General features: G+C 38.5%; 1 protein-coding gene across 1 annotated transcript in view; it reads right to left on the bottom strand.

The window, feature by feature from the left end:
- The window catches only part of ADAM22 (ADAM metallopeptidase domain 22), a 2,281,988-nt gene that overhangs the window by 1,050,968 nt on the left and 1,210,581 nt on the right, over nt 1-20,439 (bottom strand). Inside the window, exon 10 of the mRNA XM_044066314.1 lies at nt 18,673-18,744. Coding sequence (XP_043922249.1) covers nt 18,673-18,744 — 72 coding nt within the window. The remainder of the gene's footprint in view (nt 1-18,672; nt 18,745-20,439) is intronic.

Genomic DNA, 20,439 nt, shown 5'->3' with positions numbered 1-20,439 from the left:
AAGAAAAAATTTATAACCATAAAACTGTTTGAAATTTTAAGCAAATAACACATAATCCCTAGAATTCAGAAAGGATGACTGCAAGGGGGAGCCTATACATCAGTGATTTCTCCCTCAAGTTAATCCTGTCTAGTTCATAGACTGTTCTCTTTCTGAGGTTTTCTAGAGGAGCATTAACAATGAGGGGAGTCCTGCCGTCTATGCCGCATGGTGGTGAGGCAATCCAAGGGAGATGCTGATGTTAATTAGCCATATGCTCTCCCTAGGAATGCTTGCAGCTCTAAATTTACACTGCAGAGCAATTCACAGAATCATTTGAATACATAAATGTTCAAGGATTGTGCAAACATTTAACACTGTCAAAAGATGGTGGTCACCCAGTGACTTCAAAGGAAACAGTAACACTGCTGGCAAGTTCAGCAAAGTTCAGCAAATCGGTGGGGGCTGTCAGTGTGCATATGTGCGCAAAGTATGTTTGCGAGTCTGTACAAGCAAGAATGAATGAAGTGAGATGAGTGTGTGTGTGTGTGCGTGTGTATGTGTGTTTCTACTTGTGTGAGTGTGCGTGCTAGTGTGGTGTGTCTGTGTGTTCACTTGAGTGAGTGCGTGCATGTGTGTGCATGTGGGTTTGAATGGGTGAGTGTTTTTGTAATCCAATTAACTCTGGGAGACTTGTTTGATGTTTGGTGGCTGTGTGTGCTGGGGAAATGTATGGAGATGTGCATGTGTGTGTTATGTATGTGCATGGGTGTCTGAATGCATGTGTGTGAGTGCAGTGGGAATGCCTTTGCTAATGTCATGCATGTGTTGTCAGGGTAAACGCTACCACCATCACAGATCTTATAATGCTAGGCATAAAAAAGTCAATTCAGAGATATTCTAATGAGCCAACAATGAAGTCTTTCTCAATGCAGCAATAGCTGTCTTTGAATCATATTTTTTACAGTTGCATGAATTAACCTACCTGTGGAAGGTAATTTATGTGAGCAACAAGGTTCTTTCTGAATCTTAAAAAAATGGTTCCTTTTGATTATGAAATTCACAGTTTTTGAATAAATGCTGGATTTATAATATATAAGAAGACTAAGGAATAGGGAATGGGAAATAAGTGGGTAATATGTATAGCAAGGAAGTGTAAGGATGGGGGTCGTTGATAATGGGGGTCGTTGATAATGGAGTAAGTAGTGCAGGGGAGTTAAGATGCAGAGTAGAGGGAAGGGAGTCTCTTCCTTGAAGGATAGAGACCATCATTACTTGAGTTCTTGCTCCAAAGTCACCTGTGTACGTCAAGGTAGAGTTATGAACAGCATACCTGACATCTTTCAATCTCCTGAACAAGCTCCAGCTTCTTCCCCAGCACTGAGGTGACAGTCACTATTTTAAGAGTCAGCTTCCATTGTCACAGTGTAATCCATTTTAATCTGTTCCATTCCTGTCTGTCATTTCACTGGCACCATATGTAATTCCTACCCCTTACATGTGGATGTTGATCCCATACAGTGGCACTATGCATCTGTTCTGGGATGCGTCTATCCAGGCTACATAGGTCACTCAGTCACCAGGCACTAGCCAGGGACTATCACCCCCAGGCTCGGCACCAAGGGAGGGTCCCAGTATCCAAAGTTCAGTTGAGGTTTTAAGATTTTGGAAATCATTCTTTGTCTGGATTTTCTTTTCAGATCAATATGTCAAGGGTGACCTGACAAGGAATGCTCCAGATAACATAGCCCAAAAGATCACAAGGTCACAATCACAAGAAGGGCCAGGCCAGGAAGGTTTTCACTGCTGCAATTACTGAAGTGAAGGCTAAGGTATATAAGGAGTTTGGTGAGGCCATGCAGAATGATTTTTCAGATGGCCTTAACAGGTTGTAGCAAAAGAGATGGCAACTGAGGAGAAGAAGGAACACTGTTCAGACTCTTCAATGAAAGAAAAATGCTGATCTTAACTGAGGACATTATTAGGAAGTGAAAAGAACACTTATAGCAACTGGTGGTTATGATATTCTCTGAGGATCTACTACCAAAAGTAATTGATGTAAATAGCTCTTTTTGTGCAGATGAAGTCAGTGAAGTCCTGCTGTAGCAAGCTTACTGAAATGAAATTACTGTCTGGAAATGCTTAAGGGACTGGATATTGTTCAGATGTTGTGGTTAATGTATCATTTAATGTGGTATGCAAGATGTGGACAGTACCTCTGTACTGATAAACTGGGATGGTTGTTCTTCCTTCAAAATGGGGAACGGGATGGTGTGTTCTATTTAAAGAGGGCTCACACTCATTAACCTCGTTGGGAAAGCCTAAATCAGGGGAGAGGATGGTGTGTTCTATTTAAAGAGGACTCACACTCATTAACCTCCTTGGGAAAGCCTAAATCAGGTTCTGGAAAGCAGATGTCATCCAACAGACAAGTCTCCGACTCAATAAGAACAATGAGAATTCTCTCCTCACTGTGGATCCGTGGATTATCTTGTTGTTCATGGATTATCTTGTTGTTCATGGATTATCTTGTTGTTCATTTAGAGAAACTGGAGGAGTCACGTGTGCTTGTTAGTATTGTCTATATGCATTTTGTGGACCTGGAGAAGATATGTAATCACACACCTCAAAAAGACTTTTATGAGATCTTACATCAGTACAGCATCTTGAAGCTTGTCCTGTGTGCACTCTTCTGTCACTTTACTGGAGAAGCAAAAGTTGTGCCTAAACACTTGACATGAAATCAAATATATTTATTTATTATTTATTTTACTTTACATTTGTTGACTGGGATAGTCCGACTGGATGTATGTCCATTTTCAGTGCAGGCCCGGGGAGAAAAGCTCTAGATAACACAGATAGAACATAACAGATATGAGTCAAGCATATTTACAAAGCCTTCTAATAAGTACTCACAATGTACACAATGTGTAATAGTATACAAAAACAACAGGTTGCAGCAAGCTATTATGAGCAAGAGATGCGTACAATATTAATTTAAATAAGGCATTGAATAAGTAGTGATTAATCAGGGTTAGTACTGGGACAAAGCCAGTGCTCTTTAAAATACTGTTTGAGGCCTTTTTTGAAGAGACTTAAAGAAGGCTCGGGGGTAAGGTTAGATGGGAGTAAATTCCAAATTTTACCAATGACGTTGGCAAACGGGGAGTCACCGGCTGAGTTAATGGCTTTGTGGGTTTGGATGAACAGTTTATTGGATGATCATAGTTGCCTAGAATTACTGTATGGCTTTATGATATTTTTGAATGCTGGAGTATTTTCAGGGTGGTACAAAATTTTGTGTGCTACTATAAGCTGATTGGACAGAAGTAGGCTAGGCAGTTCTATCCACCCGAGAAGACTGAGACTTTGACAGTGATGTGTCCTATATGTTGAGCATATGGAAAATCTGGCAATATGGTTGTAACAGTGAGAAAGCTTACTAAATTGGAGAGTATTGGGGAGGCATATAGAAGGGTACAGAGTAGGTGTGTGGGTGACTGCAGTCCTAGCTAATGGAGTTAGAAAAGGTTTGCCTCTATATAATGAGCCAAGCTTCTTATTAATGGTTTTTATAGTTTTATTGATATGCAGATCACATTTGAGATTATTGTCCACTATTACTCCTAAAAGCTTAGTATGGTCATCTGGGGAGATAGAGGTACCGTTGTTGGATGTTATGGAGAAGGAAAATGGGGTGGATCTACTGGTGGGGGTAAAGAGGACCAGTTTAGTTTTGTTGGGATTTAACAACAGATGGTGATTAGAGAGATAATTTTCAACTGTGTTAAATGTGTTTTGTGTTAAGGTTTGCAGGTCTAAAGGGGAGGAGGCTGCACAGATCAGGGTAGAATCATCTGCATATTGAATGCAGGTTGCATCAGGTATGGCATATGAAGATTGTTGATGAAGATAGAAAAGAGTAGAGGACCTAGAATAGAGCCCTGAGGGACACCAAGGGTGAGAGGTAGCAGGGTGGACAGTTTGCCCTGCCATAATATAGCCTGTTATCTGCCATTCAGATAGGATAGGAACCACTGAATAGCATTTTTTTTTAGGGAGATGGATTTTAGGGAATGGATGAGTCATTTCTGGTTGACCATATCAAGGGCCTTCGACATGTCTAGAAATGGGGCTGAAAATAGCCTGTTGTTGTTCCTATTTTGGAATATGGTATTTTAAAAGAAAGGAGGGTGGAGGTGGTGCTGTGATGTGGCCTAAAGCGATGCTGAGAGGTGGCAACAGATCGTTCTGAATGAATTAGTCATAAGCTGCTTATGAATGCACTTCTCCATTAATTTGGCTAGTGGTGACAGAATGTCAATGAGTCTGTAGTTGGAAAGTTCTGTTGAACTTCCACCTTTGTGGAGTGGGATAACATGGGATATTTTCCAGATTAAGGGAATAGTTCCATCAGTTAGTGTTCTATTGATTAGGATAGAGATGTGGAATGCTATGGCATTGGCAGCTTTTTTGTAGGTACTCTGCAGGAAGGAGGTCAGAAGAAAGGGTGGTTGGTTTTAGTTTTGTGATAAGGGATTGGATAAAAGTGGTAGAGACAGGCTGGAAGTTAAAGGGGGTATGAGAAGTGGGTGTGTTAGTGGTAGAGTTAGAGTGGGTGAGACTAAGTTGGTTAGCTAAGGACTGCACAGTTTCAGTGAAAAAGTTATTAAAGGCAGTGGCAACAGTATCTGGGGATTTATGGGTGCAGTTTGATGGGGTTGGGGTAGTAGATTGCCCTGGTGAAGAAGTTGCTCAATACCTGCCCAAAACTTTTGGGGATTGTTTTGGTGTTTAAATTGGAGGTTCTGGTAGTAGTTTTTTTTTTTTGTCTAGTAAAATTATTTTTTTTGTATCATTTCTAAGTTGACGATATCTCACTTGGTTGAGGGGGGGCTTTAGTTGTTCGCCATTTGGTTCAGGTTATATTTCTAAGTTTGATTTTTATCTTAGTTTCCTTTGTGAGCCATGGAGCAGTATTAGATTGTCTTTATAGTACGTGCAGGAGCATGGGAGTCAAGGATGCTCAGGAATTTGTTGTTAAAGAAAGTTACGGCTTCATCTAGTGATAGATTTTTTAGGATTGACCAGTTGACCGATTTAAGTTCATTTAGGAAGTTAGTAGGATTGAAGTTTTTATTATTTCTGATGTTTTTGTATGTAGTCTTGTGGTGGGTTTCTGCCTTATGCTTAATAATATAAGTTGGTGAATGATCACCTAGGTCATTGGGGAGAGTCCCAGCTGTATACAAGCTTGGGTGGCTATTGATAAGTACCCAATCTAAGATACTTTCCCTGTTGGTGGGTTTACTAATCCTAGTGGGAGAGGTCATTATTTGTGTGAACCCAAACAGATATATTCAAGCTGTGCAGAGGACCCTGCCAAAGGATTGCCTTGTCTCACCTCCAGTTCAAGATTTTCATACATTGCATATCAAAGCACAACTGAAATTTGAAGACTGTTTAGTTGGAGATGTAAGGAGTGCATCTTTGCAGACAATGTGGCCCTCTAAGCCTGAAGTGACTGTGAAAAGACAGAGCTGCTTGTTGTAGGAGAAGGAAAGCTGCTACATCAGGTGGAAAAGTTAAAGGATCTTGTGTCTTCTTCATGAGTGATGGTATAAGGAATCAGGAGGCTGACCACAGCAGCAGTAGTGCAAGCCTGAGTCATACAACAAAGCTTACAATTTATCCATCAGTCTTTGTTCTTTTCTTCACCTATGGTCACGACCGTTGACAAAGTACTAAAAGAATGGGATCACATGACCTTTGACTAAGTACCAAAATAATAAGATCACATGACCTTTGACTAAGTACCAAAAGAATGAGATCACATATACAAGAGGCAGAAACAAGGTCCGTTCTCATGACAGCAGGCCTTACTCACTGTGGAGAGTGAGAGTCTTGGAAATCTTTGAATAGAGACACTATTCTTTTCAGTAGAGAGGCATCAGTGGAAGTGGGATACTTAGAGTGGCTCTCATACTGGGAGCAGCCACAGGGAGGAGGCCCTGAGGCAGAGCAACAATGTGATGGAAGGAGCATATCTCTTTTCTTCCTGGGAATCATACAGTTTAAGCTGGAAGCTGTTGCTGGGAACAGGAAAGTGTGCACTACTCTGGCCAGTTTGCTACTACTGTGACACCCAGTAGGGCAAATGGTTTAGCAAATGGATGGATGGTATGGATAGCAAATAGTTTTGGCTGGATCTACTACACCTCAGTGAGATGGGAACACATTGACAGAGGCAGGAAGTACAAAACATATTGCTTGTATCATCCAGGTTTGAATGCATGCTGCTTAATGCACAGAAGGTATACGACACGGCATTAAAGAAATGTTAGCACAGCACATCTGAGCATTGCTTTTAAATGTTCCAATTTTTGCATAATATCCAGAATTTTGCCTCATAATTGTGGTCTGTTCCTCATAAAAGTTGTGGTTTAATGGCAAGTCATTGAGGAGATGACCGTCATTTGTGTTTCAGACTTCATATGCTTTGGAAAATGCATGCTAATGCAAAACTTTTTAGTCTATCAACTTTTTAAGATTATAACAGCAATATTTAAACTATGGTCCTCTTTTGGGGCATTTGCCACCCCCCTCCCATTATTTTTGGCTTTGTTCAGAATTCTTGTGCTAAGAGATTGAGAAGTATGCACCTGAGGTACCATAATCCATAACTGATCTCCCTGTACAGTGGTGCTCTGACGTATAGTCATATATGTCAGGGAAACAAAAGGGCAAGAAATCAGAAAATGCAGGTCATGGAGACTCTAGAAGGCTATGCACCTGGTCTTTCTATTGAAGGATAACCCAACACTATTGAGGGTCAGGAAAGCAATAAAACATTCTAGTACTGTGTTGGTAAAAAAGAGAAATGAATGCCAATGTAGAGTGATCACCTTTAGTGGACCAATGAGGGGGAGGAACTTGTCAAGACAAACCCACAGCACCACATGGCAAATATGACCAATACAGAGGCTTGTATTTTCTTTAACAAGATGAAAGAAAATGGCCATGAGGAAAGACAACCCTGTCTGTTATGACGCTGAGCTACAACTCACAGGAGGTCATATAGCAGCTGTTTCCTAAAACCTGAAACAGATCATAGTGTGGCTAAGGAGTAAAACCCATTGCAATGCCATTGATAGTTTCCTGACACTGCAAAGCACTGTTACAGCAAACATGCGCTAGACGAGTTTAACTATGAACCTCAGATACAACAGCAAAGAAGGCAATGACATCAGGAACATAATGCTGGTCATAATCACTAGACAAAAGATAGTGAACCTATTCATCAGTGAGATATGGTTCATGGACAGTACCTTCTCCAGAACGGGAAGTATGACTGCATGTCCACATTATGTATTTATTTGTGTTTTGTTGATTGGGGTAGCCCCAATACTCCTATGATCTATTCTGAGGGGGAGACCTGAGGTGGCGTTCATACTGGGTATAGAAAATTTGACTAAGGCACCCAGGAAATTCCCCTTCTCTTTTCTGTGATGAAGGCTGTTGGGAGTGAGTTGGAACCAAGATGCCACAGATGAGCTTGCAGAAAGAAGGGTGAGATAAGTGTGGTGCTGTTGAAATACTGATGCAGGGTGTTCACGTGAGCAGTGTAGGAAGGAAGCTTGGAAGACATTGTGTTACTGGCAATGATATCTGAAGAAGAGAAAGAAGATAAAAAATACTGTTTCTTCAGCTATGTGATGGAGTCCTTTGAAATAAGGTTGCTGGTTACGGATATACTGAGTGCAAGTCTGATCAGATGCAGGTTTTTGATGTGGTTTACATGAATTTGTCTGTTGCAGCTGATGTAAATCTAGGAGTTATTAAATCAGGAATGTGGAGGTCTGGAAGTGAGTATTCTGCTCAAATAGTGACAAATTAAAGATTGGACAATAATAGCAGAAATATTTCATCTGTGGTGCTTCTAAATAAAACAATTAAACTGTCAATAGAAAATGACTTGGTTATTAAACCAAAGAACTGACTGTTATTCAGAGGAAATATAAAACAGGTAATCCCACAGAAAGGCAAGTAGCATAGAACAATAGTACTAGCCCACTGGGATGTAAAGTCAGCGATGTCAGCACCTTAAAACACTTAAGAACAGAAACTTTTTGTGAAGTAATTTTCAAGTCATTTGCTATGGCAGAGAAATTTGTGATAGACTGTGAAAAAAATGTTTCTTTTCTCTTGAAAACAGTATTTGTTCCAAAAGTTAAATTTACATTCCAAGAGGAAACTGAGTGTACAGTTTACAATGGGAAATGCGACTGACACTGAATTAAAACACATTTTTCAGAGTTTTGTCAAACATTATATGAAATTAAGCAAGTAATGAATGGAAGATAAGTGTGGACTGGGGCATGGGAAATTGGGAAGGATCTCAATTGTAAAGGGTACTAAATTGTACCACCTGTCATAATTAAACTGAAAAAGGTGGAGTGAAGTACCGGGGTAAACACAATCATGTCTCTTTTGTGATGATACTTAGTATCTAATGCAGGATTGCCATAAATTAAGATGTTCTCTGTGTGGAGAGCATAGACATTCAACTAAGGACTGCAAATTATATTTGATAAAATGTGGAGTTGAAGGACATTTATGGTTTCATTGTCCATTCTTACAAAATAATGATGATGCTCAAATAAAAGTGAAAATACTAGCTGAAAGAATACGTGATGCAAAGGAATACAGTGGCTAAGAGTGACAAAAGTGCACAAGAAAGCCAGCTCCATTGACATACAGGAATAAAGTCTAGGTTAATGTCCAGGTGACTAGAGTTCATTTAGTAGCTTGGGTGACTGATGGAGCCAGCTGGTGAGTATGGGAGTGAGTGGCTGCTGCCAGTTCATTCATCCTGGGGGGGATGCAGGTAACACTGGATTACCACTTAGGCAGCACGTAGCAGAGACACTAGGTGCTGCACCCAAGGATGAGCATATGAGTACTTGCTGCCAACACCCTTCCTTCCTTCCTGTAGCTGGCAGCACATAGTTAATGAACAGATGCTGGCACTGTTTTTATGCATACGGCTGAGAGAGCATGCAGAGACAATCTTCCTTCCTGTGGCTGGCAGCACATAGCTAATCAGCACATGCTGCCAATGTCTTTAACACACAGCAGATGGATAATGCAGAGGCGCACTTCCTGTGGATGGTAGCACGTAGCTAATGAGCACATGCTGCCAATGTCTTTAACACACAGCAGATGGATAATGCAGAGGCGCACTTCCTGTGGATGGCAGCACATAGCTAATGAGCACATGCTGCCAATGTCTTTAACACACAGCAGATGGATAATGCAGAGGCGCACTTCCTGTGGATGGTAGCACATAGCTAATGAGCACATGCTGCCAATGTCTTTAACACACAGCAGATGGATAATGCAGAAGTGCACTTCCTGTGGATGGCAGCACGTAGCTAATGAGCACATGCTGCCATTGTGTTTATGCAAACAGCTGATGGAGCATGCACAGGCACACTTCCTGTGGATGGCAGCACATAGCTAATGAGCACATGCTGCCATTGTGTTTATGCAAACAGCTGATGGAGCATGCACAGGCTCACTTCCTGTGGATGGCAGCACATAGCTAATGAGCACATGCTGCCATTGTGTTTATGCAAACAGCTGATGGAGCATGCACAGGCTCACTTCCTGTGCCTGGCAGCACATAGCTAATGAGTAGATATTGTCATTGTGTTTATGCACATTGCTAAGGCAGCATGCAAAGGCACAGTTTTTGCACCAGGTAGCTCATCATAGCTCAGTGGGCCACCATAGGAGAGAGGGTGCACCACTAGGGAAGGTGTAGACATCTCTCTACCACCCAACTCTCACCAATGGGAAATGAGTGAATCAACTGGGCTACCCAGGCAGATATGAATGGTCTATAGAGCTCTTGCCTAGCCCAGGGATGCCCAGCTCTCACTCCACAGAACTAATGGACTGACTGGGTGCAGGCAGAGCATCCAACAGGTCAGTCTGTGGAGGAAAAGAAAAGGTGTGATAAATGATGAAAATGACATTTTACAGAATGTACACAGTACAGCGGTTAATGTTATCGAGTCAAAAAAGCAGGTTAAGTAGTAAACAAAGAAAGTGACAGAGATACTCAGAAAGAGAAGTTCATAAGTGAATAGTAGGTTAATAGTCCTAAAGGGATATTTTAAGCCAATCCAGTAACCCAATGTTAGAATCAAACCCTGCACCTTCTGTCTGTGAGGAGAAGATCTTAACCATAATATCAAACCCACCCCAAAAAGTAAAAAAAAAAAAAAAAAAAAAACGATCTGATGTGCTGCTTTGATGAAAGAAAAGAGGGCAGTTTAGAAATGGTGTCTGATGAAAGTGAGAGAAGTTCAGTTAGAAGGGGGAAAAGTAAATGGAGAATAAAATTGATAATAATACAAAGAAAGGAAAGGGATACTATGAATATTGTAGTAGTAAACCGAAACAGTATACAAATGAGAATAATTATTATCAATGAATGGTGCAAGAAAATAGAAGCTTGCATTGTTGTCTTAATATAAGATTTCTGGAGGAATGTAAAAGAGACCAGTTTTATTTTATTTATTATTTGTTTACTGGGAAAGTCCAACAGGGATAATATCCCAGTTTCAGCAGAGGTTCCACATTGACATAATATGGTTACAGTTAAAGTACAAAACCTAAAACTTCAACTTCAGTTCATACTGTGTGAAGCTATATCTAGTGGAAATATTTCGACAGATAAAACAACTTGGAAAAATAAGAATGTCAATAGTTAAAGTATTTATAAGTTGTATTTCACAGAGATGACATTAAACCCACTGACTACACTCTTTGGAACAGAGATGACTAGATAACATAGCCTAAGCTGAAATATATGAGTCCTACATCTAAGAAAGTGATTTTACTAATTCCTCCTCTCCAAACATAGTCAAAGTATGCTGGGGATGGAATGAGGGAGGGATTAGTTTATCCCAGGGCAATGCAGGAGCAGAGCCAAGTCTTATTTAGGAAGTCTTTTAGTAGTTGGTTGAAGATGGAGAGGTTAGAAGTAGATGTAATTTACAGAGAGACAGAATTCCATTTTTTAAAGTACAAGTAGAGACCTTGGCCAGAGGATCTGTGGGGTTTTTATATTCTGAGAAGATGTTGTTCATTAGATCAAAGTACTCTATTAGGGTGACAGAAATGAAGAACAGGAGTGACAGGACAGTCATCAGCTTTGTGAATAACGCTGCATGTGAAGATAACCACAGCAATGAAGAAGGCTACAGTCAAGCTGAGACAGTTTATACATCAGTTTAAGGTAAGAAACTGTACTGAAGGCTTTTGACAGTCAAACAATAAGGAGCAAACATGTTCCCCTACAACCCTGTATTTAATTATGATGCCAGTGAATGACAGGAGGGCAGTAGTTGTACTGTGTGTTGGATGGAAACCATGTTGGGTGGAGGTTAAGAGCTGTTGTTGCAGAAGGTAGTGGAGGAGTTGCTCATGAATACATAAGTTCAGGTTCATAGGTAATCTTTCAAGAATTTATGAGGGGTGTGATAATATTGTAATAGGCCAAAAGCTAGAGGCATCAACTGAGATGCCGCATTTATGAATGGTCTATAGGGTTTTGCCTAGCCCTATAGGATTTTTTCAACACTAAGGATGCATATGACTGAGCTATTGATCTGTTGATAAGGATAGAGACTGGGTATGCTATGGCACTGGCAGCTATCTTTGGCTGTTCAAGTGGGAGGCTGTCAGCTACAATGGAGCAAGGTTTTTGTTTAAGCAAATTTTTTTTTGTTTTTTGTTTTTTTTATCACTGATGTGGAGGCAGGTCCAAAGTGAAAACTGCTAGCAATGGGTACAGAATGTGAATTAGATTCATGTGAGGATGCAGAGTGGGGGGAATAAAGGAAGTGGCAGTATGCATGGTGCATGGAGAATACTAGGTTTGGTCTAAGCTGTTGTTCACTGAATTAATAGGACTGGGTGTTACTGCGGTGGTAATAGAAGTAGTGGAAAGGGGTGAAGATCTTTTAGTTAAGGAAGCAATAGCTTCTATGAAGTAGCTATTGAGTAAGATAGTGATTTCTAGTGCAGAGCTATTATGAGAAGGGTTGCGTTCCTTGTATGAGCCTGGATGTAATAAGTTATGTATTGATGTCTGGAATTTTGGGGATCATTTTTAGTGATACATTTGTAGATGGCTAGAATATTTCTTAACTAGGTTAATTTGTTTTTTAGTCAGATTGTACAAGTCTCTAGAAAGGTGCAAGTTATAGGGAGTTTAAATTTTAGCCATTTTTCCAAGCTTTGTCTTTGACAGACATTGTAGGTCTGGGTAGTAAGCCATGCTGCATGGTTAATTTTCACTCTTTTTTTGCACACTGGGGTGTGGCTGCTTAGAGTGTTTAAAAATAAGATATTAAAAAGTATTGATTGCCTTTCCTAGTAGAAGATATCGAGATATCGAGTTTTGTTCACAAAACCTGCTCAGAAATAACAGTATTAGTACAAGTATTAGATGTAACTGTTGGGATAACAAAAAGGATTCTGGTGTGTGGTTTTAGAGAAAATAGTAAGTTATTCAGGTTAACAGCAACATATGCATATACAAGAATAATTAAAGGGGTAAGTATGTTTGGAGATATTTAGAAAATATGTTATGGTGGACAATGGCATAGTCATTGTCACTGAATACAATTTTTTATTTTAATTTAAGATAAGTAAAAGGAAGGGAGAGGTAACTCACAAGATATAAGGCCATACAAGGATATTACGAAATACAATAGGTTAATTACAGAGAAAGAAAGGCAGGATACGAAAAGGGAAATACAAACACTTGTTTACCATTTTTTGGGGGTTTTTTTTGAAGGAGATATGGGGAAAGGAAAGCAGAAGGTTTTACTGATCATGTGACTATATGGCAGAAAAAAAACAGAAAATAAAAATAATTATTAAAGAAGGAAGAGTTACTAAGAGGTTAACAGGACAAATAAGTAGTAAAGGAATGAAAAGTAAAATTCAATTACTTTTGCATCCTCATGGAACCATTTGTACAGTTCATGATCAATGTCAAGGGTAAAGTTTCAAAAGTAAAAGAAGGTAAAGTTACAAGTGGAACTACAGAAAATAAAGGGGGAGAATTAGGAATGTGGTACATTACTAGGGAATATGAAGAAATGTTAGAAAATAAGACTATGGACTGTGTGAAGAAATAAAGGAAACACAAGAAATTAGAGATAAAGTTATTTTATTTATTTTATTCATTTTGCTTTTGTATGCCAAGTTTATGCAACTGGGTTTAGTAAAAAAAAAAAAAAAAAAAAAACTTTTCAGCAGAGGCCCAGTGAGAAATGTTCCAGTATATTACAAACATGTTTAAACAGACATTCAGTAATTGCATAAACAGACATTAAGTTTGTGTCTTTCGGCTTTTCCCGGTTAGGGGTCGCCACAGCGGAACTCCGGTCCGCTAATGATTGGCAGTAGAGTTTTATGTGCTGGCTTGCCGGGCCTAACGCACAACCTTCAATGAAGGAACGCCCATTCACGCATGTCGCCACACAGAAGGCGCTCTAACTGAGAATCGAACGGGCAACGCGTAACTGTGAGGCGACAAGTAATATACATTATCAATTACACAAACCTTTGCTAATTAGTTTACATTCCTGTGAAATAAAGGCAACTATTATAGCATAAAAGATATGTATGCATTTAATGATGTTGAACATTGAACATCTGAAGAGGTGTATTACTGTGTTTGTCATACAGATAATAGAGTCTGTGGTTAGTGCTTACAAATTGAAAGTAATGGAAAGGAGGGATGAAACTTGTAGGGCAGAAAATTTTAATACTGTAGTCAAGAGGTGTGGTATTTACCAGTTTCAGAGATAATTATATATGGCTATCATAAAGTTTATATTAGAAATATAGAGAAGGGGTGATGAGCAGTGTCACAAAGCTATGTATATGACTCGGAGATGCTAGTAAAACTATTCCGGTATTAGCAAAGACCGGTTGTGGGACATAGGATTCTGAATGAAGAGACATGGTTTCATGATACAGCGAGCTGAAGAAGGGTATGTAAATTATATGATAGCTCCAGACAAATGTTTTGTCTAATGTGGAGACAGAAGCAGGGGACATTAGTTTTGAAAAATAGCTAAGTCATGAGGAGGGAAGAATGACAGAAGTAATGAATGGAAAAAGTAAATAAGGTACAAATAAAAAGAAATTATGAGAATGATAACAAATCACATTAAAAATGCCTGCAAAAAATGTGGATTCATGAATGCCTACACCAAGTGCACATTAAGTATATTTTTGTATTGTCTGTTCACTCAAAAATATTCAACTAAGTGCAGACGTAGTCTACACATTGTGATAACCTTTATGAATCTACCTCAATACTTGAGGTTGCAACAAAATCAGTAGGAAAACTAAAATTAGGAGGAAGAAGGTGAGAGTTATGTTATGTTTGTGTTATCTATTCACTAAGAATGGTGAACACTTAGTGTACACTTAATGTAGAGGTTAACGAATCCACCCCAGTGAGCGTTACACTGAAGGATGAGGAGTGAAAAAATGGATGAGAAAGAGGATAAGAATTTGAACACAATTATAAACAATGCAGCAATTGGGGGAAGAATCAGCTAAGCTAAAGTACTGTAGTAACTGAAGATGGGTTGGGAATGGCTTTTATAAAGAAATGGATAACAAAGAAAATGAAACTGCTGTGGAAGAAATGAATGAGTGGTTACATGTAAGACAGTAAATGAAGAAGAAACATGGGATAACAAGATGTACATGGATAAAAGGAATGAAAAATGAACAGAATATATGAATGAATTGTTAATTATTACAGTGAAACATGGAAAGAGTTAGGTAGGATGCAAAGTTAGTAAGGATAAAAAGAAAATTATTACAAATGTGTAAGAAAGTAGAGGCATCTTGTGGAAATTAATATTTAATTCTATTTTATTTATTTTGAAATTGTTAACCGGGGTAGAACTCTGTTTCCACTGGACCTATTTTAGTCTCAGCTCCTGGTAAACATGATAGATACATGACATTATATACAGAGTGACTGACAAAACACAGTTTATACATGCATTATATACACAGTGGATATCAGACTTGCTATGATAAAAAAATAACAGTGAAAAGCAGAGTCACAGCAAGGTGTGTAGAGGGAGGAGGTTAGAAAGAGATTATGTTATATGACCAGAGAGCGAGAGAGAGCAATTGCATGTTCCTAGAGTCTTGTAACATGCTTTTATTTCTGATCAGAAAATGGGTAAGAGGAATAATCTTTAAAAAAAGGGAGAGAGTCTCACAGTTTGGGACCAAAAGACTGAGAAACCATGATCTGTGCAGTGAAGCCTCATCTGGGGGACTTGGAGGAGTAGATCTAAGTGGTTAAGATTTCAAAGGTTGTGTCTGGGTGTATCTAAATAGCTTGGATGTTAGTAGGGGAAGGTCTCATTCTTGATAAGTTTAAATAGTTGAGAAGCAAGAAGAAAGTTAGCACATTGTGTCACAAGTAGCCAGTTAGCTTTTGCAAAGGTATTTATTTCTTGGGGGAGAAGAGTATGAATCTGCATATATGATTGAATAGTAGACAATTTCTTTTAGAAGCTGCAGCAAACAGAGGCGGCCATATTCTAGCTCAGGCAGTATGATTCCTTTACCTATGGAATTCCTATGGAGTATGGATAGAAAATGGGAGATTCTATTAGCCCAGACTAGGAGAAAGTTGATTTTTGTGTGTTTGTAGTCCAGGTGAAGATGAAAATTTAGGAAGGGGTCCAACCAAATCTCAAAGTATTTGAATATAGCGACATTTTCAATAGAGTTATTCATAGTACATATGTTCATAGGTAATTACTAGGCTAACGACCCCTTGGGCCTTTTTAAGCTTAGCCAAGCCTTCCAAATTTATCTGATATTCCCTTTGTATATAATATATTTATTCAGATGATCAAGGATTTGTAGAAGTCTGGAGACAGAAGTGAGATTTTGCCTAGTACTAAAAAGCATTGTTTTTGTTTTAGAGGAGTTAAGCAGTAACTGTTTATCACTAACCCATTGAATAATAAATTGCCTTCTAAGGGACAAAGGAAATATAAAAATAAGATGAAATATTGTGTAAGAAATAGAAAATAGAAAAGACAATGGAACATGTGTTTTGACTTGTAAGAAGTTGAAGTGATTTTGCTGCAGTTTAAGCAAATATTTATTGATAACAGAATGGTGTTATATGGCATATATAAATAACATTGAAAATTAGAACACTGTGGGAAAAGTGGGTACACAATGTTTATAAATGTGAGGAACACTGGAAATGTAGGTGCGAACTGCATAATAAGATGTGAAATGGTGTGGATGTGTTAAAGAAAATAAAAAGTGACATTGCTGAAAAAAGTTGAATTGTGAAATTCAAAGAAAATTAATGAAAAGAAGACAATGTGTATAAGATATGAAAAGTATGTAAATTCAGTGATATGTAACGTAAAACATATGAAAATAAAAATAAAGTATCCCTAGCATTTTCAAAACCGCCTAATAAAAAGCTGTTTATTAAAACTGAACTGAAATACAAGTTAAAAGAAGAAAGAATGTGTTATAGAATAGTGTAGGGTAAAGGAAATGTTCGAACATTTGCGTGTGTGTATGTGTGTGTGTGTGTGTGTGATATACTGAGTTCTGACATAACCTAGTTTAAAAAAACGACAAACAAAAAAAAATACAGGAGTGAAAAACACCAAAGCTTTAACTGAAAATTAATTTATGACTAATATGATAATTTAGCAAATGAAAAAAGCAATCATGTGGATAATACTGTGATTTTTTTTGCAGCTTGGACATTAAAACAGGGAAAAATGAAAATGTCTTGAAATTTTGTACAATATGAAAAGTGCTAATGGAAAAGGAATGCAACAAGTAATATGTTGAGAGAACGAATTTGAATTTTAATGAGGTACCTCTATTCTTTTTGAATAATGCCAAGTGATCTTTTACCAAATTGGGCAGATGGTACCTCAGTTCAACATCCCATCTAAGGATATCAAACTCAGAAGTGCAGCACCCCCTTATGTTGCACTGCTTTGTCATTACTGCAAAACGAATTCAAGCGCCTGGAGAGGGAACGAAACCTACAGTCTTCTGATCCTCCAGCATCGAAGATGAGTTTCCTATCTGCCTTGTATACGGACTTATGGCAACGGAAAAACAGCGATCATACAAGAGCCTTTTCAAAACCATCGGTACCATAATGGAGAAGGGGTATGAATCAAAATCATTGCACATTTTTCTAGTGGTTGAAAGGGACAGCCGGGATCCTGCTGCATGCTTTTTCCTAAGTACAGACCCATGGAGATATCTCTTCCATCTCTAGCATGCAGGTGCCTGGTACATTCCCCTCCAGCTTCTATCATATTTGTCAAAGATACTTAAGAACATATTTGTTCACAGACATAAAGGCCGCAGCACCATCTTCTCAGCAAATATTGTGTCAAATAATCATGTATAAGGGAAAACTAGCATATAAGTACAGTACTTAAAAAGCACTGCAAGCATTACTGCAATACAGCTAAGGCCATCTTTTTTCATCTTTTCTTAGGGTAAAAAAGTTCTAATGCCATAGGAACCCCAGTAATTTCTGCAGGGAAATTCATCAGCTACTTAGTAGAGTTAACCCTTTATTTAGGCAATTGTTGTGATAGTCTGCAATGACTGTTTTATAAAACAATATAATTTACTTGGAAAGGTTCAGCAGAAATTTGTTTTCTACTACATATTATAATTGTAAAAAAGGTTCTTTTACTTCTTCTTCTTCTTTCGGCTTTTCCCGGTTAGGGGTCACCACAGCGGATCACCTGTCTGCTCATGATTGGCAGTGGAGTTTTACGGTGCCGAGTTGCCAGCCCGGCGCCCAACCTTTAACAGAAGGCACACATATGCATGCACTCACACCTAGGGCCAGTTTAGAGTGTCCAATCCACCTACAGCATGTCTTTGGGATGTGGGAGGAAACCGGAGCACCCAGAAGAAACCCACGCAACCACAGGGAGGACATGCAGACTCCGCACAGAAGGCACCCCAGCCAAGGATCGAACAAAAAAGGTTTTTTTACTTATTCCTTAGAAAATATAACACACTACACAAAAGACATTTGCTAAGTGTGATCCATCTATAGACCCTAACAAAATCAAACTTTAGAAAGACCTCACCATTGTCTCATGTTTTCTTGAAGCTAACCAACTTGTGGTGAATATAAGGTACAATAAAATGCATTTTCTTTCTCCCTTTCTACAGAACACTGTCAAACTTTAAGATGTGTGAGAGTTTCTAAACAGTAGAAAAGTTTTCAGTATTTATTTAATTCCATATAAAAGGTTCACATTTAGCCTCCCGAACATAAAACACACACAGAAATGTCACAAAGAAGATAGGCTAAATAAAGGGAAGCAAGAAAATACAATGTGTCTAAATGGACCATGGAACAGAACCTAATCCTGGCTCTTGATAGCGCTATCATATCTTTCCCCATATGCCAGCTTTAAGAATACAGAAAACATCATTTATATTAACAATACTATAAGGACAGAATATGAAGGCAATTTAACAAATAATTTTAATTTACATATTCCTACATGCATTTTTAACTTAGATATGCGAGAGGCTACTTACTAAATCTGCCATATTCACAACGGATTTGGCATAATTATTTGTATGGCCAACAGACAACCGATGCTTTTTAAACTGCAAAAAAGAAAATGAAAAATTTAAATAATCCGAAAAGCAAATGTATTATTTCATTATAGTAAAATATTATGACACGGCAGATGTTATCAAAATGTAATCAGACTGTGAAATTAGTAACAGGGCAAATGCACAGGCAGACGGCTCCAATTCACAATATTTATGACTGCTTTGCTCACTTCACCTTCATATGAAACTTAAAAATATAAATTAGTAAAAAACACCTTTATAGAAAAAAGTTTGAACTGTTCAGATCAGTGAAATCATATTACCAGTTGCAAGTATTATTTAGCATAGACTAATGCAGACTATTTTAACTTGGGTTTTAAGGAAAACATTTAATCAATACCAGGTTTTATATGTTCAACCAGCCTAACTTGCTATTCATTTTCCATTAACAGCAGATTTTTGTCAAAGTCAACCCCCAAGATTACCCTTTGGTACAGCTTTTGGGAACAAAGGTGCACTGCCTGTTAGTGGAGCTAATCTGGGGTGTTTCTTTCTCTGCTGCCCTGATTATCAGTGATCTAGACTGGGATTCACATATAAGCACTGCATGGCTGAACACAGCCAGTATACAAGATGGGCCCTGCATGAAGCACTGTGTACCTTAGTCAGAGGTGTATTTGAGAGTGGATAGCACCTGCATATTCAGCAAAGGACTACATATAAATAGGTGCAGAAGTAACAGGGTAGAGTGTGTTAGGCTGCAGTACACCATGAACAGTGCTAGAGAAGCCAGCATGGCTGACATGACGGATGCCACTATGAGAAAAGCTAGCTTGGCCTAGACAAAGTTCGCTCACATGAAGTGACACACAGCTGCTAATGTTCAGCCAGCACAAGAAAGACAAAAATGCAGCTAACAGAGGAAGAATATTTTCACCATTGTAAAGCTGTAATATATCTTTGAATCACCTATTTCCTGGGCATCACCACTATCTGCATTAATTTAAAGTGCAATACAGTAATCATCTATGAATACTAGCTACATTCCCTGATTAGGGTATGAAATGCCTCAATCATTTTGTCTACACAAAAAGCAGACCATGGGTAGGCCGTTAAATAAACTAGCATGGCAGTTTAACAGTCAACAAAATATTAAATAGATATTACCAGTGGGATGTTGACATGTGCATGCTCTTTTACACCTCTGCATATCATAACTAATCTATTACACCCGTAAAATTAAACCACTTGTATTAACTACCCTAGGATGTTACTCACTACTATCCTAACCAAATCTTAATGTGGTGAAATATGCAATTGTTTGCTAAAAGCACACATAAATGAAAGTAACTTAAAAACAAAGATGATAGTAACATTCTGAGAACACAAAAATTATTCTGTAAAGCATTACCTAAACAATATGTGGTGTTTTCTATTTTAACCAATTAGCTGGGAGGACCAAGGAAAACAGTTTTCACTTCTCCCAGCATAGAAACAGCAAAGACAGTTCCAAATGAAAAATTACCACCCGCAAGCAATACAAATCTTAATATTATGTGAAAAAAAGTCGCCTCCTTGGTTTTAAGAGTCTGGAAAAAGTAACTTCCCTTGTATAAAGGACTTAGTCATCTCGCCTCAACCATTCAGCATGATTTAAACAATAAATGTTTCTAATTTATATGGATCTACCAAGCTACATGGTCTAACCATACCTCTCAAGTGTCCCAGATTTTGCAGAACTAACCT

Source organism: Protopterus annectens, chromosome 3.part1 (genome assembly GCF_019279795.1).
Source record: "Protopterus annectens isolate FY-2018-M chromosome 3.part1, PAN1.0, whole genome shotgun sequence".
Taxonomy (NCBI): Eukaryota; Metazoa; Chordata; order Ceratodontiformes; family Protopteridae; genus Protopterus; species Protopterus annectens.
This window is presented reverse-complemented; position numbering and strand designations above follow the sequence as displayed.